This window comes from Myotis yumanensis, unplaced genomic scaffold, assembly GCF_028538775.1.
Source record: "Myotis yumanensis isolate MYYU_CA2020_CCGP unplaced genomic scaffold, mMyoYum1.0.hap1 SCAF_1, whole genome shotgun sequence".
Taxonomy (NCBI): Eukaryota; Metazoa; Chordata; class Mammalia; order Chiroptera; family Vespertilionidae; genus Myotis; species Myotis yumanensis.
In genome coordinates, this window is record NW_027223752.1 from 130,788,177 (window position 1) to 130,812,578 (window position 24,402).

The 24,402-nt window shown below is 42.2% G+C and overlaps 1 protein-coding gene across 1 annotated transcript in view; it reads right to left on the minus strand.

Annotated features, from left to right (window-relative positions):
• MIA2 (MIA SH3 domain ER export factor 2) overlaps positions 1 to 24,402 on the minus strand; it is a 122,675-nt gene that overhangs the window by 36,949 nt on the left and 61,324 nt on the right. The window contains 7 exon segments of the mRNA XM_070431775.1: positions 6,927 to 6,962; positions 7,634 to 7,694; positions 8,824 to 8,925; positions 16,025 to 16,163; positions 18,656 to 18,746; positions 20,112 to 20,158; positions 23,176 to 23,293. Coding sequence (XP_070287876.1) covers positions 6,927 to 6,962; positions 7,634 to 7,694; positions 8,824 to 8,925; positions 16,025 to 16,163; positions 18,656 to 18,746; positions 20,112 to 20,158; positions 23,176 to 23,293 — 594 coding nt within the window.

Consider the following 24,402-nt stretch of genomic DNA (forward strand, 5'->3'; position numbering starts at 1 on the left):
TTCTATATGCCCCCCCACCACGGATCGAGCCCCCAACCTGGGCATATGCCCTCGACCATAATCGAACCCAGGACCCCTGAGTCTGCAGACCGACACTCCATCCACTGAGCCAAACCAGCCAGGGCAGAGCTGCTTCTTTTTATTTAAGTTTCACTAACTACTCCAGGAGAGTGGGTAGCACCATTATGGAGGGCAGGCCAGGCACACGTGCCCGAGGCCAAGGGGCAGCCTTGGGCTCCCAGTGATGCAGCAGAGAAATGGGCAAGGCTGAGTCAGAGAAACCGAGTTCAAAACTTGAAAGAAAGCGGGAGGCAGTGAGAGGGAGAGGGTGACAGCTGCGCAGGGGCCTAAAAAAGCTGCTGGGTGGGGGCAGCCAAGGAGCCCGGTGCCTCTCCCACGGGACAGGCTCCACGTCCCTCCCTCCTCCTCCCCATGACCCATCATCCCAGCTCTCCTCCAAGGCCCTGCCTGGGCCCTCTCTGCACAGCCCCGCCCCGCCCAACCCTGCACAGCCTTTGGGGAGCTCCGCTCCCAGAGGAGAAAGGGGAAGGCTGCAGACAGGAGGTCGCAGGAGGAGGGGGCAGAGCAGGGCCCACCAAGTTAGATGGAGGGGAGGGAGGGAGAGACCCCAAAGGACTGGGGACAGAGATGGGCGGGGAAGGAGGGCCATGCGGAAGCATCGCCCTTGGTTGAAGTAGAAATCCTGACCCATTTTACAGACTCCAGGAGTATGTGTGTGTGGGGGGGGGTGGGGGGGGTGGGGGGGCAGGCAAAGACAAAAGAGGGTGTGAGGGGACTAGATGGATGGAGAACAGCGACATATGGTTCATGGCCTATTTATTTTTATTTCTGTTAATATATTTTTATTGATTTCAGAGAGGAAGGCAGAGGGAGAGATAGAAACATCAATGATGAGAGAGAATTGATCTGCTGCCTCCTGCATGTCCCCTACTGGTGATTGAGCCCACAACCCAGGAATGTGCCCTTAACCAGAATCAAACCCAGAAGCCTTCAGTCCACAGACCGTGGCTTTACCCCCTGAGCAAACCATCTAGGGCAGTGGTTCTCAACCTGTGGGTCGCGACCCCTTTGGCGGTCGAACGACCCTTTCACAGGGGTCGCCGAAGACCATCCTGTATATCAGATATTTACATTACGATTCATAACAGTAGCAACATTACAGTTATGAAGTAGCAACGAAAATAATTTTATGGTTGGGTCACAACATGAGGAACTATATTTAAAGGGCCACAAGGTTGAGAACCACTGATCTAGGGTGACTCATGGCCTATTTAAAACTGCTGCAGTAGGCGGAGCAGGGGTCTTACCATGATGGTGTTACCTGATAACAAGGGTGTCTCTCCTCATGTTGGGGTAATCAGAACTGCAGCGAAGTAAAGACACACCCATGGAGCCTGCAAAGGGTTTCCATGCACACGATGCAATTTACTTCGTGTGGCAGCTGAAGAGGGTGAGCACAGTCTTGGAAGGACATGAAGTATCCAAGACCAGGGGCTGGAGGGAAAGTGTGTGCCAAGCATTGCATGCCGTGAGTTACAATCTATAGATATAAAAGCCTAATATGCTAAGTGTCCAACCAAGCAGTCGACCGACCGGTCGCTATGATGTGCACTGACCACCAGTGGGCAGATGGTTAGCTTGCTGCTGAGGTCTGGCCAATCAGGACTGGGCGAGACAGGGCTGGACGCAGGCCTGAGCCCTCCCACAGTCCCTCCCGCGGCCCCTCTCCGGCCACCAGCCCGAGATTGGCCCCGATCAGCACTGGGCAAGATGGCCCTGATTGGTCCCAATCGCTGGCCAGGTGGAGGGACCCCACCCGTGCACAAACTTCATGCACCAGTCCTCTAGTATATAGAATGAAGTTGCTTAATTAGACCTGCTTTCTGATTTAGCTAAACTTTTTCCAGCCCAGTGAAGCATCCCAACATCTCTTTCAGGTAACTGTCAGCAACACAGCAGTAAATATCAACACGAACCAGATTATTTTTGTAGATCACGCAGGGAGAACAAAGGGTAAAATATTTAACTGCAGCAGTGTTTGACTATATTCTGCACAGTGAGAAAACCTGAAGTCATTTTCAAGGTCCACCATTTCTTACTTCTTTTCAGTCAGGTCAAGTTTCTAAACTTTCTAAATCTCCATTTTCAGGCTAATGAAAAGAATATAGGATTCCGAGAAACCAAGATGGCGGCATAGGTAAACACCGGAAATTGTTGCCTTGCACAACTACTTCAAAAATACAACTAAAAGACAAAACGGACACCATCCAGAACCACAGGAAGGCTGGCTGAGTGAAAATTCTACAACTAGAAGTAAAGAGTAAAGCACACTGAGACTCAGAGGAGGTGCGGAAGTAAAGTGCAGAGGTACGGAGGCATGCGCGGAAAGGGCTGGCAACTGAGGACACGGTTGTCTTTTTCAGTTGGGAGGAAGACACACGCTCCCGCTCTGAACTCCAGTTCCGGGCAAGTCTCTGGGGACCCAGACTCATACAGGGAGAAACTGGACTGTCTGGCAGCAGGCGGAACTTGAGGGCGGCTTTCTCTCAGAGGTGCTTGCAGCGATTACTGGGACACTGAGACCAGGGGCCTCTTAGGGCAGGGCTGAGGATCAGCCATAGCTGTTTGCTCCGCCCTGTTGATTCCCTGAGACTCAGACCCACCCAAGCTGCGAGCAGAGGCTTTTGCATATGAATCGGCTGGCCCTCTGAGATCTAAAATTACCTAACAAACTGCAGCTGGGTCAGAGAGGCCCAGAACATCCAAAAGAAGGCTCAAGGTCCCACAGCAGCTTGCATTGCTTCACAGCTGGGCCTCATCTAGGCACCTCCAAACTCCAAACAAGGAAGAGGAATCTGCAGAACTCTCCATAGCTCCTACTAGGTAGCCTCAGGCAGAGGCTAAATTAGCACCTCCTTAGAGATCCAAGAGCCTGTGTACCTAGTGATCAGATTGGCACCATCCAGATTACAACTCCTCAGATCCATAAGGGACACACACTCAGGGGGCAGACTCAGTGAGCACCAAAGCCACACTGAAGCAAGTCTTGCCCCATAAGGGTGACTCCAGGACAGAAGTTCTCCCACCATAACCACAGCTGATTCTCACAGACAACTGACCTGGAGGTCAATTCCTCCCAGTGATACCAACAATAATCAAGACTGTGCACACAGCCCACAAAGGGGTGCACCAAGAGTGTCCACCTCAGGTAATTGGGGAGGCTGAGCCACTGGGCCCTATAGGACACCTAGCACACAAAGCCACTCTATCAACACAGGGAAGCATTAAAAATGCGAAGACAAAGAAACAGATCACAAATGACAGAAATGGAAGAAAGCAAACTACTGGATATAGAGTTCAAAACCACACTTATAAGGTTTTTTCAAGAATTTTCTAGAAACCGCTGATAAATTTAGTGAGACCCTCGAGGATATGAAAAAGGACCAACTAGAAATTAAGCATACACTGACTGAAATAAAGAATAATATACAGAGATCCAACAGTAGACAAGAGGGTCCCAAGAATCAAGTCAAAGATTTGAAATACAAAGAAGCAAAAAACACCCAACCGGAAAACCAAAAAAAAGAAAGAATCCAAAAACATCAAGATAGTGTAAGGAGCCTCTGGGACAACTTCAAGCGTACCAACATCCGAATTATAGGGGTGCCAGAAGAAGAGAGAGAGCAAGATATTGAAAACCTATTTGAAGAAATAATGACAGAAAACTTCCCCTACATGGTGAAAGAAATAGACTTACAAGTCCAGGATGCACAGAGAACCCCAAACAAAAGGAATCCAAAGAGGACCACACCAAGACACATCATAATTAAAATGCCAAGAGCAAAAGACAAAGAGAGAATCTTAAAAGCAGCAAGAGAAAAACAGTCAGTTACCTACTAGGGAGTGCCCATACAATTGTCAGCTGATTTCTCAACAGAAACTATGCAGGCCAGAAGGGAGTGGCAAGAAATATTCAAAGTGATGAATAGCAAGAACCTACAACCAAGATTACTTTATCCAGCAAAGCTATCATTCAGAATTGAAGGTCAGATAAAGAGCTTCACTGATAAGAAAAAGCTAAAGAAGTTCATCACCACCAAACCAGTATTATACAAAATGCTGAAAGGTATCCTTTAAGAAGAGGAAGAAGAAGAAAAAGGTAAAGATAAAAATTATGAACAACAAATACATATCTATCAACAAGTGAATCTAAAAATCAAGTGAATAAATAATCTGATGAACAGAATAAACTGGTGAATATAATAGAATCAGGGGCATAGAAAGGGAATGGACTTACAATTCTCAGGGGGAAAAGGGGTGTGGGGGGTGTGGGAAGAGACTGGACAAAAACTGTACACCTATGATGAGGACAGTTGGGGGTGGTAAGGGCAGAGGGTGGGGTGGGAACTGGGTGGAGGGGAGCTATGGGGGGGAAAAAGAGGAATGTAATAATCTGAACAATAAAGATTTATTTTAAAAAATATATATATAAAAAAAAAGAATATAGGATTCCACTGAGTCTCCTATATACCTACTCCAGGACTTCTGTGAGGATCAAATGAGATGAGGAATGGGGAAACACTTCAGACATTTGGTTAAAGCAGTGGTTCTCAACCTTCCTAATGCCGGACCCTTTAATACAGCTCCTCATGTTGTGGTGACCCCCAACCATAAAATTATTTTTGGTGCTACTTCATAACTGTAATTTTGCTACTGTTATGAATCGTAATGTAAATATCTGATATGCAGGATGTATTTTCATTGTTACAAATTGAACATAATTAAAGCATAGTGATTAATCACAAAAACAATATGTAATTATATATGTGTTTTCCGATGGTCTTGGGCAACCCCTGTGAAAGGGTCGTTCAACCCTCAAAGGGGTCTCGACCCACAGATTGAGAACCGCTGGGTTAAAGTATGAAATGTTTGCACCTGGCTATAAAGCAAGACATGTTCCTGGGCTGAAGAAACTGCAAGGAGGCTAGATGTCGCTAGTGAGCAGAAGCCAGCTGTTGCTACATGACATCATTACCCAGTGCCCTCAGCCACCATTTCCGGGCTAGGCTGGGCTGTGGGCCACATTTTGCACCATGGGGTCTCGGCAACCTCAGCTGTGATTTGGTGGGGTATTGCTCCGGGGTGGTGGCGAGGCCTATGTCCCACTTGGGGGAAGCCAAGTGTTGCTTTGTGGGTGCCAGGTCCATGGTGCCAGTGCACGTCATGGAAGCTCCTGCGTTGAGCATCTGCCCCCTGGTGGTCAGTGCATGTCATAGCAACCGGTCAGACACTTAGCACATTAGGCCTTATATATAGATGTCACCCAATAAATTCAATAAAATAAAAACTAAAAAGTATGAGATAATATGGGATAAATTAAAGAAATACTGCTGATTACTTCTTTCTACCTTTCTATATGGTTTGAACTTTCATTTATTGAATATATATATATACATATATATATGTATGTATGTGTGTGTGTGTGTATATATATATATATATATATATGTATACACACACACACACATACTAGAGGCCCGGTGCATGGATTTGTGCACCGGTGGGTTCCTGAGCCTGGCCTGCACCCTCTCACAATCCGGTACCCCCCAGGGAATGTCAGACTGCCGGTTTTGGCCCGATCCAACAGGCCAGCAGGGATCGGGATGAAACCAGCAGTCCAACGCCGCCTGCCACTCCTGCCTGCCACTCCCACTCATCCTGGCCTGCTGCGCCTGCCACAGGCTCACACCCAGTCAGTCCTGATTGGGAGAGGCTCATGCCATGGCAGCAGCACTTGCCAGCCATGAACCCTGTGTCTGAGCTGAGCACCAGGGGGCAGCTCCTGGGTTGAGCATCCACCCCCTGGTGGTCAATGCGCATCATAGCTACCAGTCAGACAGACACTTAGCATATTAGCCATATATATATATATATATATATATATATATATATACACACACACACACACACTGGAGGCCCATGCATAGGTAGGGTCCCTAGGCCTGGCCAGCGATCAGGGCTGATCGGTGGGGCAACCGGCAGGACGATCGGGGGACCCCGCTGGCACCCGCCTTGGGTGGCCTGGGGCCTGCGGGCTGGGGGCAGCTCCTGCGTTAAGCGTCTGCCCCCTGGTATTCAGTGCGTGTCATAGCATTCTGCCGTTCAGTCAATTTGCATGTTAGGCTTTTATTATATAGGATAGATTACAGTAACTCTTTGAAATTGGTACTAATAATGTTTTTAAATTATAGGTAAGGAAACTGGCAGTAGGTGATACCAACCAAGACAGTGAGTCCAAACCCCATGTATTCACCCACTGTGCAAACTGCTCTCCTTGAAGACTCCTAGGGACACATCCTCTAACTCTTACAGGGATAACTCTTATAATTACTTAAAATCTGCATCCTTATGATTTCCTCACACAGTTCCTCTGGAGGACTGACATCACATTTATGATGATCTTTTTCTTAATGTGTATCAATTCACCACTGAAAATCAGATACTAGAATTTTTAGATTTTTAGAACTTTTAGAACTAAAAAAGGCTTTAGGTACAACTTGGTACCACTGTTTTACAGAAGAGTAATCAGGCCCTGAGAATTTTAAGTAATTTGTCCACAGTAATTAGTGGCAATCCAGTGCCCTGAAACAATGAAGTCATGAAGATTACATCACCTTCCCCAGAGAGAGTATAAACTCCCTGCAAAGAAGCAATGTGCTGAAAATAGAGAAGGAAAAATCAAATTTTGTGAATAACTGCGCCATAACAAAGTATTAGTTCATAAGGAACATAAAGAAAATTATTTTTTAAAATACTACCTTTATTGTTAGTTCCTTTTATACTGCTCTTTTAAACTAGGAAAAAGAACAATTTGATAAAAGAACCTAAGAGAATTTAATACTTACCCAATTATCATGTGCTTTTTTCTCATGAGAAATAATCTGAAAAAGAAAATCATTATAATACTACTGATAACTACTTTCCTTATATAAAAAACATTCACATCTACCACTATGATTTAGCACACAACTCATAAACTCAAAAATAACTCAAGCATCTCTGAAAAGTCAGTAACATATTAAAGCAAATTTTCATATACATATGCTCTACTCTACTCGTAAAACAAAACTGAATGTAATGACAACTGAACTCTATCTAGTATATTTCTATTTTATGCAGTAATTAACTACAATATGAGTTGCCAATTAAGAGACACTAGCTGGACTGAATATAAAACCCTAAAGCTTAGATACAAGGTAGGGCAAAAATAGGTTTACAGTTGTAAGTACACAAAATAGTTAATAAATCTACTGTAATAACGATAACTGGCATGTCTTCCATACAAATACCTGTAAGCCTACTTCTGCCTCACCCTGTATGTTATTTGTTTATGCAATTCACATTCCCAAAGCAGGAGAAGACATGGCAACTTCAACAAGATCTCTTTTCCCAGAATCTCTGACTCCCTAGAAATGTTCCACAGCCAAATGTAAAACTTTAAGAAAGGCATACAACTAGTCAATTAACTATATTCCTCATAAAAATAGATATAAATTCAAACAAATCAGAATTGTTTTAAGTTACACACACACACACACACACACACACATACCTGCCCCTGATAAGAACGAATGGTTCTCTCCAATTCTTCTTCAAGATCTTTGGTTCGCTTTCTATAGGAAAGAAATAATCATTCTACTATTAACATATACTAAGAAATGATATAACACATGCTCTACTGGAAATATTAATTAAAGCACCTAGAATGCTTTTTTTCATGTAAAAAGAAAAAGTTCAGAACTCCACATGTTAACCACCTTTAAGAGGTTCTAAAGTATGTTTGTTCCTGATAAAATTTTAAAATTAATATGTAAGAATGCTACTACTTGGGTTTACCCAAACCAAAGGTCTTAAAAAGATTTATAGGGTACATTGGTTGGTTCATTTTTATTTTTAAGAGGTATGATCTTGGAAGATTTACTCAGATGTCTTTAATCTTAATAGAACTGTAGAAAATTAATGACCACTGTGAAATATAAGACTAACAAGATAATTCCTTCTTTTGGATAAGACTCAGCTTAAACTCCCTAATGGAAGTTTCATAACTATCTGGTATACTGCTGATAGACTTATCATCTTACAAACACTTTTTCAGAACTTTACTTGTGGCATAACTTCTTTTTGTGGCATAATTCTTAAATTCATTAATACTGTATACATTCTTCCACATTTGTACCAAAGAGGAAAGATTTTTTTAAATTAATGGCTATTCACAATTTTCTTGACATTAAAATACAATAGGGTTGCCCATGTTCAAATATAATTAATGTGAGAGATTTAAAATCTCACATACTGAAAGAAAAGCATTTTTCCTTTTTAAAATTTCTGTGTAATTGTATTACAGCAACACATCTAAAATCAGGAAACAAAGATACATTTTTTAATTTTTTGTTGTTATTGCTATATTATTTTTTCTGATATTGGGCTTTTGGATACCCTCCCCACCCCAAATAGAAAGGGGTAAGCCCAGATGGGGTAGCTCAGTGGTTGAGCATCAACCCATGAACTAAGAGGTCACCGGCTCGATTCCTGGTCAGGACACATGTCCAGATTGTGGGCTCAATTCCCAGTAGGGGGCGTGCAGGAGACAGCCGATCACCATTTCTCTCATTGTTTCTACCTCTCTATCCCTCCCACTTCCCCTCTCTCTAAAATCAATGAAAAGGAAGGGGAAGGGGAAGGGGAAAGGGGAAGGAAAGGGGAAGGGGAAGGAGAGGGAGAGAGGTACAATATATTTAATACCTATAGGTCTCCAGCTCTTCAGCTGCATGGCTGATCTTTTCATCTGCTTTAGAAAGTTTTTCCTCTTTCTCTAACCGGTAATTTTCTTCTACTGTTAATTTCCTTAAAAAAAAAAAAGTGTTTTATTTCTTTTATTATATGTCATAAAATAACCAATCTTATCTCTTTAATTGTGTCACAACTGGTGCTTCCCATAAAGCAATTTGCATAATACCACTAAGAACATCACATGCAAGAAAAACAAAGTACCTGTGTAAGTATTTCTGGCATGGAATTTAATATTACAAACTCAAGTTATAAAGCTTCGTCTAATAACAGTACTATTAATATAAAAGTTTCAAGAGTTTTCTATAAGAACTAGAGGACCGGTGCATGAAAATTCATGCACACGGGGGGTCCCTCAGGCTAGCCTGCGCCCTCTCACAGTCTGGGACCCTTGGGGGATGCCCACTTGCTGGCTTAGGCCTGCTCCCTGAGAACAGATGATCTAAAAGAAATAATCATATCCTTGGATAAGGATTTTTTAAAAAGGCAATGGGCACATGAAAATTCATTGCTGGTGGGGCTGAGGGGACTGCGGGACTTCAGCGGCAGATGCGCGGTGCGGCTGGGCCTGGTTGGAGGCGGGCCCAGCTGCGCCGTGCACCTGCCACCCCTCCCCCACCCCATGGGGCTGAGGGGACTGGGCATCGCCATCTTGTGGCTGTGAGCATCGCCATCTTGTGAGGGTGTGGCAGTCAATTAGCATATTTCCTCTTTATTATATACGATTCATCATAAAATTAAGATTTATCAAAAATAAACATTAATAAAAATTATTATGACTAGTTACTTATGAAGACTTCTTATATAAAGAAGCATTATATTTATTAGACAAGAAGTCATCAACTAATGAACTGTTTCAATAATATTTAAGTTGGTTGTTAAGTTGTAAAATATTGATTCGTCTTCCAGGCCAACTCACCAAAAAAAAAAAAAAAAGAAGAAGAAGCACGAGAAACTAAGTAACTAAACCAAGGCATAGAGCTAGCAGGTAGTAGTTCCATTATACTAAATCACCCAAGTTGTTTCACATGGTATCATTAATAACATTGGTCCCTCAAGAAATAGTGAACATCACAGGAAAACACATTTGGCATCCTAACTATGAATGGCTCCCCTTCTTCATGAACTTTGGGGAGGCACATGATAAAAAAAATGAAAAAAATTCTATAAGGCAGCCATAAATGTTTTATATTCTACACACTATATTACCTATTGCTTAGGAAGCACTCCCCACCCAAGTCAATGGTTTCACAGGTGTAAGAAAAGTCATTGCCTTAGGAAAAGCATAAAAGTGTAATTGGTTTAAAGATGAAGAGAAATGCTTTCACAAGCTTTGGACAGTTTGGCTCAGTGGTTAGAGCATGGGCCCACACACCCAATGGTCAAGGGTCCAACTCCAGTCAAGGGTACATACTTGGGGAGAGACCAAGATGGCGGCATAGGTAAACACTGGAGACTGCTGCCGCAAACAACCACTTCAAAAATACAACTAAAAGACGGAACGGACATCACCCAGAACCACAGGAAGGCTGGCTGAGGAGAGACTCTTCAACTAGAAGGAAAGACAACAGCATACCGAGGCTCAGAGGAGGCGCAGTGTGGAAAATATAAAGGTGCGGAGGTGCGCACGCAAAGCAGAGTGGTGGCTGAGGGCACGGTTGTCGTTTTCAATCAGGAGGGAGTCTCAGACTCTGAGCTCCAGATCCGGGCGAGTCTCTAGGGACTCAGACTCAAACGGGAGAATCGGGATTGTCTGGCATCAGTTGGAACGTGAGGGCAGCCTTCTCTCCGAGGTTTGCAGCGGTTGCTGGGGTTCTGAGAAGCAGAGCCTCTGGGAACAGGACTGAGAGCAGCCATAACTGCTCCCTCTGCCCACCCTGTTGATCCCGCCCCGCCCAAGCCCTGCGCAGAGCCATTTGCCGGATCGCCTCAGGCAAAGGCTAGATTAGCACCTCTCCAAAGGACAGAAGTTTTCCCGCGGCAGACACACCTGATTCTCACAGCCAGTCGGCCTGGTGGTCAAATCCCTCTAGTATTAACTACAACAATCAAGGCTTAACTAGAACAAGACTGTGCACAAAGACCACAAGGGGGTGCACCAAGAAAGCATAAAAATGCGGAGACAAAGAAACATGACAGAAATGGAGGATATAGAGCTAAAAAACGCAATCTTGAGGGCTTGCAATAATGTGCTAGAAGCTGACAATAAACTTGATGAGAGCCTCACGAAAACTAATGAGACCCTCGATGCTATGATAAAGAACCAACTAGAAATTAAGCATACATGGACTGAAATAAAGAATATTATACAGACACCCAATAGCAGACCAGAGGAGCGCAAGAATCAAGTCAAAGATTTGAAATGCGAAGAAGCAAAAAACACCCAACCGGAAAAGCAAAATGAAAAAAGAATCCGAAAATACGAAGATAGCGTAAGGAGCCTCTGGGACAGCTTCAAGCGTACAAACATCAGAATTATAGGGGTGCCAGAAGATGAGAGACAGCAAGATATTGAAAACCTATTTGAAGAAATAATGGCAGAAAACTTCCCCCACCTGGTGAAAGAAATGGACTTACAGGTCCAAGAAGCGCAGAGAACCCCAAACAAAAGGAATCCAAAGAGGACCACACCAAGACACATCATCATTAAAATGCCAAGAGCAAAAGACAAAGAGAGAATCTTAAAAGCAGCAAGAGAAAGAGACTCAATTACCTACAAGGGAATACCCATACGACTGTCAGCTGATTTCTCAACAGAAACTTTGCAGGCCAGAAGGGAATGGCAAGAAATATTCAAAGTGATGAATAGCAAGAACCTACAACCAAGATTACTTTATCCAGCAAAGCTATCATTCAGAATTGAAGGTCAGATAAAGAGCTTCACAGATAAGGAAAAGCTAAAGGAGTTCATCACCACTAAACCAGTATTATACGAAATGCTGAAAGGTATCCTTTAAGAAGAGGAAGAAGAAAAAGGTAAAGATACAAATTGTGAACAACAAACATGCATCTATCAACAAGTGAATCTAAGAATCAAGTGAATAAATAATCTGATGTACAGAATGAACTGGTTATTATAATGAATCAGGGACATAGAAAGGGAATGGACTGACTATTCTTGGGGGGGAAGGGGAATGGGAGATGCGGGAAGAGACTGGACAAAAATCGTGCACCTATGGATGAGGACAGTGGGTGGGGAGTGAGGGCGAAGGGTGGGGCGGGAACTGGGAGGAGGGGAGTTATGGGGGGGGAAAAAAAAAGGAACAAATGTAATCTGAACAACTGAGATTTAATAAAATAAAATAAAAAGTAAAAAAAAAAAGGGTACATACTTGGGTTGCAGGTTGGATCCCCGGCCACGGTCAGGGTGTGTGTGGGGGGCAACCAGTCGATGAGTCTCTGTCACATCCATGTTTCTTTTTCTCTCCCTCCCTTCCACTTTCTCTAAAAATTGATGGAAAAAAATATCCTCAGGTGAGGATTTAAAAAAAAAAGGCCTGGCCACTGTAGCTCAGTGGCTGACAGTCTACCTATATATCAGGAGGTCACAATTCGATTCCCAGTCAGGGCTCATGCCCATGTTGTGGGCTCAATCCCCAGTAGGGGGTGTGCAGGAAGCAGCCAATCAATGATTCTCTCATCACTGATGTTTCTATCTCTCTCTCCCCATCCCTTCCTCTGTCTGAAATCAATTAAAAAATATATATATATGCTTTTAGAGACTGCAGATTAAAAATGGCCAGAAATTCTTTGACACCCCTCCCACTGAGAGGTAGTCTATGAACCTTCCCCTTGAATTTGGGTGGGCTTATTAATGATGAAAAAATTACAATGTGAAAGGAAACACAACAATAAAAAACAATCACATTTTCACATATTAAAGCAACACATCAAGCTTCTATACTATTTCACTTCTCTTCAATACTATATTTTTGAAAAGTGCTAGCAATGCAATATATCAGTAGTAAAAAACATCAATCCAGGATTTAGAAAATGACTCAATCACACTGTATACAGGCAAAATTTTTAAATTAACATTTTATTAGTACTATCAACTGTCCATATTCTCCTCTGAAGAACAACTAGTGTCATAATTCACTGAATTTGAGTAGTAAATATATTAATTTAAATGTAAGAATGTAATATACAATATTTTGGGAATTCAAAGCATTTCAAACTAATGAATGAAATCACAATGTGAACAACACATATACAGCTAGGATTCTATTTAGCTTCCCATTCTTACTTTGAGTATCTACAGAAGTTTTTTCTTTGAAATTTTAAACATTACTTATTAAAATTCTGTAATTTATCATATTTTTGTCCAAAAAAAACAAAAGTATTTCTTTCACCTCAATCCCTTATATCTTCAAAAGGCCCTGAGGGTAATGTACTTAGCATGCTAAAGATCATCAAGAAGACTAGTGTGGCTATAACACGGTGAGAGAAAAAGAAAACAAGCTAAAATTAAAGAGGTAGCCAAAGGTCAGGTTTTGTAGGGTCTTACAGGCCATGATAAAGCTTTGGATTAAATTCTGAGTGTGATATGAAGGCACCTGGAGGTTCTAAACAAGAGAGTAACAATACTCATTATTTTTAGAAGGGTCATGCTACGGAAGTCAGAGCAGGAAGTTAAGAATATAAAGAGACACCACTCATGATGCTACGGCAATAAGCCAGATACTAACGTATGATGGCTTGGATCAGGACAGTGGTTGGCAAACTGCGGCTCGCGAGCCACATGCGGCTCTTTGGCCCCTTGAGTGTGGCTCTTCCACAAAATACCGACTTCTGCCCATGGGCCACGAAGTTTCAATCACACTGTACATGCACGCCCGCACATGGTATTTTGTGGAAGAGCCACACTCAAGGGGCCAAAGAGCCGCATGTGGCTCTCGAGCCCGAGTTTGCCGACCATGGGTATAGGAGAAGGTAAAAAGTACTAGTCAGATTCAGGATACAGGAAAGTTGACAGAATTTGAGGGTAGAATAAATATGGGATATAAAAGAGAGAAGTCACCCTGGCTGGTGTGTTAAATGGTTAGAACCTTGACCCTCGCACCAAAAGATCACAGCTCAATTCCTAGTCAAGGGCACATACTTGAATTACAGGTCTGATCCCTGGCCCTGGTCAGGGCACATGTGGGAAACAACCAATCAATGTGTCTCTCTCACATCAATGTTACTGTTTCTCTCTCTCTCTCTCCCACTCCCTCCTATTCTCTCTAAAAATCAATGGAGCCCAGTCAGCATGGCTCAGTGGTTGAGCGTCAACCTATGAACTGGGAGGTCCCGGTTCCATTCCTGGGCAGGGCACATGCCTGGGTTGTGGACTCAATACCCAGTGTGGAGCGTGCAGGAGGCAGCCGATCAATGATTCTTTCTCATCATTGATGTCTGTGTCTCTCTCTCTCTCTCTCTCTGTCTCTCTCTCTCTCTCTCCCCCTTCTCTGAAATCAATAAAAATATAGTTTAAAAAATAAAAATAAAATAAAATAAAAATCAATGGAAAAAATATGCTCAAGTGAGGATTAACAAAACAAACCAAAAAAAAAAAAAGAGAGAGAAGTCAAGGATGGCTTAATCAGCTGCCATGATCAACTCAGTAAGTAACACTGCCATTTACTGAGACAAGGGTCAATTTTGCAGGAGCAATTTACACAGGAGAAAGGAATCAGTTTTACATATATCAGAGATGGAATTAATGGATAGAGTGCAATTACTAGGATGTCCACCCAGATTCCCTGACCTAGCTTACAGTATTAGGAACTTTAATTAGCAATAATTTGCTGATTAACTATAAGAAGTTAAAAAGGATTTTGTGAACTAGTCTGCAAAGTCCAATATCATTTACACATTTTCTTCTTTGAAGAAAAAGTATTTCAAGATCAAATAACTTTCTTTAAAAATTAATTGATGAGCCCTAGTCAGTTTTCTCAGTGATTAGTGTCAGCCTGCAGACTGAAGGGTCACAGGTGAAATTCTAGTCAAGGGCATGTACCTCAGTTGCAGGCTCGTTCCCTGGCCCCAGTCAGGGTGGACAAGGTTAGCAACCAGTCGATGTCTCTCTCTCACATCAATGTTTCTCTCTCTGTATCTTTCCCCCCCCTTCCATTCTTCCTAAAAAATCAATGAAAAAAACATTCTCTGGTGCCCAGCCAGTGTTGCTCAATGGTTGAGCATCAATCCATGAACCAGGAGGTCATGGTTTGATTCCCAGTTAGGACACATGCCTGAGATGCAAGCTCCATCCCCTGGTAAGGGGCATGCAGCCGATTGATGATTCTCTCTCATCGTTCATGTTTCTATCTCTCGCTCCCTCTTCCTTCCTCTCTCTGAAATCAGTAAAAATGTATTAAAAAATACATATACTAGAGGCCCGGTGCATGAAAATCCATGCACTGGAGGGGGGGGTCCCTAAGCCCAGCCTGCCCCCGCTCATAGTCCAGGAGCCCTCAGTGGTGGGAGGCGACCCAGTGATCAGGGGAAGGCGACACCCCATCACACCTCTGCTGCTGCCACTGCCAGCAGCACAAGCCTCAGCCAGCCCTGGTTACCTGAGCCTCGGGCCAGCCCTTGGCGGCTGGGGGGCTGAGGGGACTGGGTGCCGCCATCTTGTGGCTGTGGGCACCACCATCTTTGAGGGCAAGGCAGTCAATTAGCATATTCCCTCCTTATTGGCTGTGGGCGCCGCCATCTTTGCTACAGCATGAGGGTCAATTAGCATATTCCCTCTTTATTAGCTAGGATACACACACACACACACACACACACACACATACATAATCTCTAGTGAGGATTAATAAAAAAAAATGAATTGATGAAATATAATCCAATCATAAACAGAACTTCGGCTAATCACATAAACTTTACATCAGTGGTTCTCAACATTCCTAATGCCGCGACCCTCTAATACAGTTCCTCATGTTGTAGTGGCTCCCAATTTCATTGTTACAAATTGAACATAATTAAAGCATAGTGATTAATCACAAAAACAATATGTAATTATATATGTGTTTTCCAATAGTCTTAGGTGATCCCTGTGAAAGGGTTGTTCGACCCCCAAAGGGGTCACAACCCACAGGTTGAGAACCGCTGCTTTATATGCAATATTTCACTTGCCATTCAATGAAGATATTAACATATATTTTATTACCTATGAAGTGTCATTTCATTTTCTTGATATAGTTCAGTCATTACTTTAAGTTTGTGCTGAAGCTTTTGATTCTCATTTTCAAGATGTTCATTTTCTGGCTGCAAACATGCTTGTTCAGTCTGGATATTTTTAATACACTCTATGGAAAAATTTTAAAAGTCAAAATCAAACGTTTTGAGTTGCATATTAACATCTCATACAGATAAAAATTACCAAAAATAATTAATTACTAATAAACAATATTCTTCCCAACAACAACAGAAAATCTGTAAGGTATTTTTAAATTTATACCTGTTGACTTAAGCTTTAAACCATTGCCAGGAACAGTCACTTAACAGATAATAATGATGGATATTAACTTTATGAAAATTGGATCATCCCTATTTAAAAAAACACACAATAAACCAATACTTAAATCTTCATTATATCTTTGTACTTCTATTATAACTATTTTGTTTGTTTCAAATCCTCTGTATCTTAAATGATTACCAAAGAGGGAAAGCAGTTTAGAAGAAAACCTTCATGTTATGAACAGAGAAAAACAATTGTAGGAATTTATCTCTCATGATCCATTAAAAAAAGAAAGTTACATTTGGAAGGCGGGTACAAGCAGACACAGTTTCCAAATACTAGTTTTAGAAAACAATAAAGATTTGCCAAGCAATTCTTTGCATTAAGGGATGGGATAACTGGTGAGTAAATTCCTTGGTATTCTGGCACTTACTGAATAGTTCCACACTGAGATTCTGTTAATACTGTATACTGAAATGCAGCTTCCTTGAAAGCAGGCTCCCTATCTTTTCCTCCAGAGACTTTCCCATGGCTTTTAGTACTATGCATTACATATAGCAAACCTTTAAGTTAATACTACTTTTCAAAATATAAAAATATTCCAACTATCAATACTATGTGAATGAGTCTATGATCTTTTGATCATTTTTTTAATAATCTGTACCTTTTGGATAGTTCAACCTTTTCATCTTTTATTTTCTAAAGCTTATTTCAGGGGCGAGGGGTGTATCCCAATTAGTGGTAGAGTAACCACTAGGTGGTTCAACCTTTTCAAAAAATGTTTTATTATAAATATAATTCACTTATTGTAGAAATTTTTGAAAATACAGATAAGTGAAAAAAAAAGAGAAATCTTTCCGTAATTCCATATTTAACGATAACCATTGTTGACATGAGTATTCCCTTCCATTCTTTTTTTATGCAAATTGTTATGATGAAATTATTATTATTTTTTTTAAATATATTTTATTGATTTTTTTACAAAGAGGAAGGGGAAGGATAGAGAGTTAGAAAGATCAATCAGCTGCCTCCTGCACACTCCCTACTGGGGTTGTGCCCGAAACCAAGTTACATGCCCTTGACCAGAATCGAACCTGGGATCCTGAAGTCTGCAGGCTGACACTCTATCCACTGAGCCAAACCGATTAGGGCATGAAATTATTTTTTTAATTGATTTCAGAGAGAAAGGGAGAGGGAGAAATAGAAACATCAATGATGACAGAGAATTATTGATCAGCCGCCTCCCGCATGCCTTCCACTTGGATCAAGCCCACAACCCCGGGCATGTGTCCTGACCGGGAATTGAACTGTGACCTCCTGGTTCAGGTCCACTGAGCCACGCCAGGTGGGCGAAAAAAAAAATTTTTTTAATATAATGGTATGTTACTTATATCAACTATTTAATAAAAATAAAAATGTTTAGCCCTAGCTGGTTTGGCTCAGTGGATAGAGCGTTGGCCTGCGGACTGAAGGGTCCCAGGTTCGATTCCAGCCAAGGGCACATGTCTGGGTTGCGGGCTTGATCCCCGTTAGGGGGCATGAAGGAGGCAGCTGATCAATTATTCTCTCTCATCATTAATGTTTCTCTCTCCCTCTCCCTTCTTCTCTAAAATCAATAAAACATATTTTTAAAAAATAAAAATAAATAAATAAATAAAAATGTTTCAATAAAAAAAAAAACCCTCCCATTCTACATGTCTAAGAGCACTCCTGCATGTGCTAATATACTATGCATGTACATTAAAATTTACTATAAACAGACCTGTAAAATATACCACTGCTGGTCAATTTTGCAATTAAAAGATTTTTTTTAAGTTTTAATTTGCCACTTTTTAGTATCTCAAACCATACCACACACATTACACTGAAATTCAAACATAACTATGGTTTTACATGGTTTTTTAAGTAATTTCATTATTTTAATTTTATATAAATATGGAGGAAACTGCCCTAGCCAGTTTGGCTCAGTGGATAGAGCGCCGGTCTGCGGACTGAAGGGTCCCAGGTTTGATTCCAGCCAAGGGTATATGCCCAAGCTTGATCCCCAGTAGGGGGTGTGCAGGAGGCAGCCAATCAATGATTCTCTCTCATCATTGATGTTTCTATCTCTCTCTCCCTCTCCCTTCCTCTCTAAAATCAATAAAGATATACATTTAAATAAATAAATACATACATACATACAACAAATAACTCAGGACTAATTTTTTACAAATAAGAAACAAAAGTAAAGAAAATAAGCAACAAATTGCACCTTCCCATAATTGGTTCAATTCATGGTACCATTCTCTATAACGAGATGTAATTATTTAGAAAAACATTAAAAGTATGTAGATTACCTACCTGTAAGATCTTCCTTTGTTTTATCTACTTCAGTTAATTGAGTGTATATTTGGTTTCTTTCTCCTTCTAGGGTTTTTAAAGAAGCCTTTAACTTCAAAGAATGGGAGAAGGAAAAAAGCAACATTAATCTCAATATACCATCCCAGCCTTTTGAAGCTCTTTTAACACTTTGATAAAATTATTGCCTAGAACAGTGGTTGGCAAACTGCGGCTCGTGAGCCACATGCGGCTCTTTGCCCCCTTGAGTGTGGCTCTTCCACAAAATACCGACTTCTGTGCAAGGGCCACAAAGTTTCAATCGCACTGTACTTGTGCACCCGCACGTGGTATTTTGTGGAAGACCCACACTTAAGGGGCCAAAGAGCCACATGTGGCTCGCGAGCCACAGTTTGCCGACCACTGGCCTAGAATATACTAACAATTCAGCTTCCACCTTAGAAAGTTAGCAAAGTCACCAATAGTTGTAAATTTCAGGACAGGGAATGAGAAGATCAGGGATGGATGCTTAAACTGTGGCTACTCTCATTTTACTTATTTTCAACACATAAGGTTTTTTTAATTTTTATTTATTGATTTTAGAGAAAGAAAGGGAGAGGAGAGAGAGAGGAAGAGAAAAACGCCAATTTGTTGTTCCACTTATTTATGCATTCACTGGTTGATTCTTGTATGTGCTCTGACAGGGGATTGAACCCACAACCTTGGCATATAGGGACAACGCTCTAACCAATCTAGCTACCTGGCCAGGGCTTCAATATATAAGTTTGATTAAAGTACTCTTTAAACATTACCAAAACTTCTCAAATAAGGTAAAGACCAGGATACCACTATTAGGATGAAAAAAAGGGATAAACCAGAAGAAAATGAAATTAAGTATTTACTTCTTAAAATAGAATATTGGGGCCCTGGCAAGCATGCTCAGAGGTTAGAGTGTCAGCCCACAGACCGAAGGGTTGTGGGCTCAATTCCCGGGCAAGGGCATGTACCTCAGTTATAGGTTCCCCAGTCCCAGTAGGGGCGAGTGTGGGAGGCAACCAATCAGTGTGTCTCTCTCACATGATGTTTCTTTCTCTTTCTCTCCCCTTCCTCCCTCCCTCCCACCTTCTCTGGAAATCAATGAGAAAAATATCCTTGGGTGAGGATTAAAATAAAATATATATTGAGACCAGAGGAAGAGAAATGCTCAAAGAGAAATTAAAGAAAACAGAGTAAACATTTTTAAAATATGCAGACTTTGAAAATTTTTGTTATGATAAATTCTAAAAATTAACAATATGAATTTCTAAAGTTATTATAAAAAAGAAAAAAGCAAATGATGAAGATAATTCTGATCACTACTGAAAATTCTGATCACTTATCTGTTAACTATAAAATGGACTTTAAAAATAGTTACTGAAGATATATGGGTTTAATCCATGTTCTATTTTCTTTTTTTTTATATTTATGTAGTAATGCAAACCTTAGCAGCATGAATCAGCTTCCTCAAAGCCCCTTTTGGTTCATTATCTATTACAAAAAACAAAAACATAACAATAAAAAGCAATGTCACAAGAGAGGTCTAAATGATTTTATTAATTCATTCAATTAGAGCCTCATAATCCCTCTTCTTGCTACAATAATGAATTTGGTATAAGGCAGAATGGCCTTGGACTTGCTGGTAGAAAGTTAAACCGTAAAAGCACTGATAGTACCACAACATCAATTAACAAGGTTCTTCATCATTAACTCCAAGAACAAAGTTACAGTCCCACAGTCGGGACTATTCTTGGGTTCTTTCACCATATAAAATATGACTGGAATTATACTTCAAATTAAAATAACATTAAACAAGCACGAGTTTTCTCATTAGAAACATTTATTTCTTACAAAATAAAGCGGAACAGAAAAAGTACAAACAAAACTGTATGTATTTACTTTGGAAGTATAACTTTCCTTCAACACATTGTGATCAAGAAATTTTTTAATCATAACTTCTCCTTAATAAATTTTTTAATTGTGCAGGGGTAAAGAGACAGAAAAGAGAAAGGATACAAAAGTCAGAAAAATTATCATTAGTGGAAACTAGATTGGATATACATAAGACCTCTCTGTACTCCTTTGCAACTTCCTATGAATCTACTATTATGTCAAAATACAAAAAAAATTTTAAGTCAAAGGAATTAGTTGAGAATACAGTGAGTAACTGGTAATCATAACTTTTTCCTGAGTTTAGAGACTGTAAGCAACAATACCAATAATAATTTGGGATGGCCAAGATTAAAGTACTACAACCACCTGAGCTATCTAAATAAAGAAAAAAAGAGTGTCCTGAGGTATTTATCTACTAGAGGCCCAATGCACGAAATTCGTGCAAAAATAGACCTTCCTTTCCCCAGCTGCCAACACCAGCTTCCCTCTGGTGCCCAGGAACCGGGCTTCCCTCACAGCCCCGGCTTCGTCCGGGAAGGACGTCCAGAGGTAGTTTGGCTGTATGATCTAATTAGCATATCACGCTTTTATTATTATAGAAGATACGAGAGGACCAATGCACAAAAATTTGTGCACTCGGGGGCGAGGGGGGGGTCCCTCAGCCCGGCCTGTGCCCTCTCACAGTCTGGGACCCCTCGGGAGATAATGACCTGCTGGCTTAGGCCTGCTCCCGGGTGGCAGAGGGCAGGCCCAATCCCTAGGTGCAGCCCCTGGTCGGGCTCAGAGCAGGGCTGATTGGGGAGTTGGGGCGCCACCCCCTGTCATGCACAGAGCAGGGCGGATTGGGAGGTTGCGATGCCACCCTCAGTCACGCTCAGGGCAGGGCCGATTGGGGGGTTGGGGCACCGCCCCCTGTCACACTCAAGGCAGGGTTGATGGGGAGGTTGCGGCACCACCCCGTCACACACAGAGCAGGGCCGATCAGGGGGTTGGGGCCCTGTACCCTGTCACTCACAGAGCAGGGCCCATCAGGGCGGGTGGGGCTCCGTACCCTGTCACGCACAGAGCAGGGTCGATCAGGGGGTTGGGGAGCTCCCCCCTGTCACGCACAGAGCAGGGCCCATCAGGGGGTTGAGGAGCTCCCCCCTGTCACTCACAGAGTAGGGCTGATAGGGGAGTTGGGGCACCCCCCCGTCACACACAGAGCAGGGTGGATCAGGGGGTTGGGGCGCCGCACCCTGTCACACTCAGGGCAGGGCCAATGGGGAGGTTATGGCTCTACCCCGTCACACGCAGAGCAGGGTCCGTGGGGGGGGGGGGGGGGGGGGGGTTGGGGCGCCGCACCCTGTCACACACAGAGCCGCAGGGCAATCAGGGGGTTGGGGAGCTCCCCCCTATCAGACACAGAGCAGGGCTGATCAGGGGGTTGGGGAGCCTTCCCCTGTCACGAACAGAGCAGGGCAGATAGGGAGGTTGTGGCCCCGCCCCCTATCACACACAGAGCCGCAGGGCAATCAGGGGGTTTGTGCGCTGCCCCGTCACGCTGATCCCAGTGCCGGGAGGCCTCGCGGCTCCGCTGATCCCGGTGCTGGGAGGCATATTACCCCTTTTACTATATAGGCCTGGTGCATGGGTGGGGGCCGGCTGGTTTGCCCTGAAGGGTGTCCTGGATCAGGGTGGGGATCCCCACTGGGGTGCCTGGCCAGCCTGGGTGAGGGGATGATGGCTGTTTGCAGCTGGTCACACCCCCTTCAGGGTGGGGGTCCCCACTGGGGTGCCTGGCCAGTCTGGGTGAGGGGCTGAGGGCTGTTTTCAGGCTTGCGGGTGACTGAAGCTCCCAACCACTCCTTTTTTTCTTTTTTTTTTTTAATTCTGGGCCAGCTTTAGCTCTGAGGCTTGGCTCCAGCTCTTAGGCCTCGGCTGCTGAAAGCAGGTATCTGGTTTGTTTGGGTTCTATAATTGAAACACTGTTGCGGTCCTGCTGGCTGAAGCCCGACTAGCTGAAAACAGGTTTCTGGGGTTTTGTTTAGCGTCTATATTTGTAACAATGTTTCAAACTGCAAGCTCAGAGGCCCGCAGCGGCAGGTGGGAAACGTTGGAGTCCTCTGTCACTGAAGCAAGCAAGCCTCCTGTTCACTTGAAGCTGCCTGGCTGCCAGCCGCCATCTTGGCTGGCAGTTAATTTGCATATCGCCTTGATTAGCCAATGGGAAGGGTAGCGGAGGTATGGCTAATTACCATGTTTCTCTTTTATTAGATAGGATAACACTCATTTTTCAAACTATTTACCCAACCATTTGATTAGCTTACAGTGCAGGGGAAAACAGGCATTGAAATGATTATGAAACAATGTGGCTGTAATGACAGTATGTACAATATATTAAAAAAAAACAGAGTGTAAGGAGGCTGTAAGTCTGTCTGAGGAGTTGGAGAAAGATTTAGTGAAAAGGCAATATTCTAGCTGAAGGCTAACGATAAGGGATGGTGAGAAAGGGACAGAGTATTAAAGAAAGATGGAAAAGGTGGAGCAAAGGACAAGTGTATAAAGAACATGGTGAAAATGGGGAAATACAAGAGCTAGTCATCATTTTAGCAAGAAGATGTGTGATTTAATACCTGAGAGTGCACCATTTTCTGACTCGCTCTTCACTTCCAATTCCAAGTTATCATCTGTTATGTCTTCTCCAAGCACAGCAGCCCAATCTTGCATTTTTAGCAAGCGTTCAGTCAGAGACTTGACAGTTAGCAAAGGGAGGAAAAAAAGAGAGGGTGATGCTTCATGCTAATAATTTACAATTTCTGAAAGTATACTTATAGTTTAAAAATCAATGCACATAAATAATAGTACATGAGCTCTTTTTCTCCAGCTGGTATTGAAAAACCTAGTATTTATTGACTATTAAATTCTGAACCTTAAAAACAAATACAATTCTTCATAATGGTGCATATTTGCTAAATATATCACATGACTATAAAGTGACAAAACAGCATGTCATGGCTGTGGCTGGGCATCGACCCATAAACCAGGTCATGGTTCAATTCACGGTCAGGGCATATGCCTGGGTTTCGGGCTCGATCCCCAGTAGGGGGGGTGCAGGAGGCAACCAATCAATGATTCTCTCTCATCATTGATGCTTCTATCTCTCTCTCCTTCTCCTTTCCTCCTGAAATCAATAAAAAAAATATTAAAAAGAAAAAGAAATTACTAGAGAGAATCTGAATTGTAGCATTTCAACAGTACTTTTTGCATTTTCTTGAAAGAAGGAAGGTTTTCTAGTTCTATGAATAATAAAATGACTGTGCTATGTATTTCTATAAAAGGACCCACCTAAAAACCCATTCTGCCCTATAATTTACACCTTTCAAATTCCTGAGAGTTCCAAGCACAAATAACATGGCTTATATTTTTCAGTAGAGTTTGAGATTAGCATCTCATTTTTGTTTTGTTCTTTTTTCTTTTTCATTTTGTTTTGTTTAGGAAGAATTCCAAGCCCTTTAGTAGATCAAATTTGGAAGAGCAAGAGGGGAAAACAATATGCCAAAGTATGAATACAACTCCTAAAGATGGAATCTTAAAAACACTCTTAGTAGCAACATAAAAAGTATAAATGTACAGCTTTCAAGATGATATCATGCACTTCACTATTAGATTACAAAATGTTAGTTTTATTTCTTATTACTTAATACTCACACCTGAGTATCTCTTTGTAGCTTGAAAGCATAAGATTTAAACGAGCAGGCAGAAAAAGGGGGTAGGAGAGGGAGACAAGTTTCAATTAGATTTATTTTTTTAAAAGTACTAATCTCTGTGAAAGTACATATACCAGGTAATCAACGTACCAA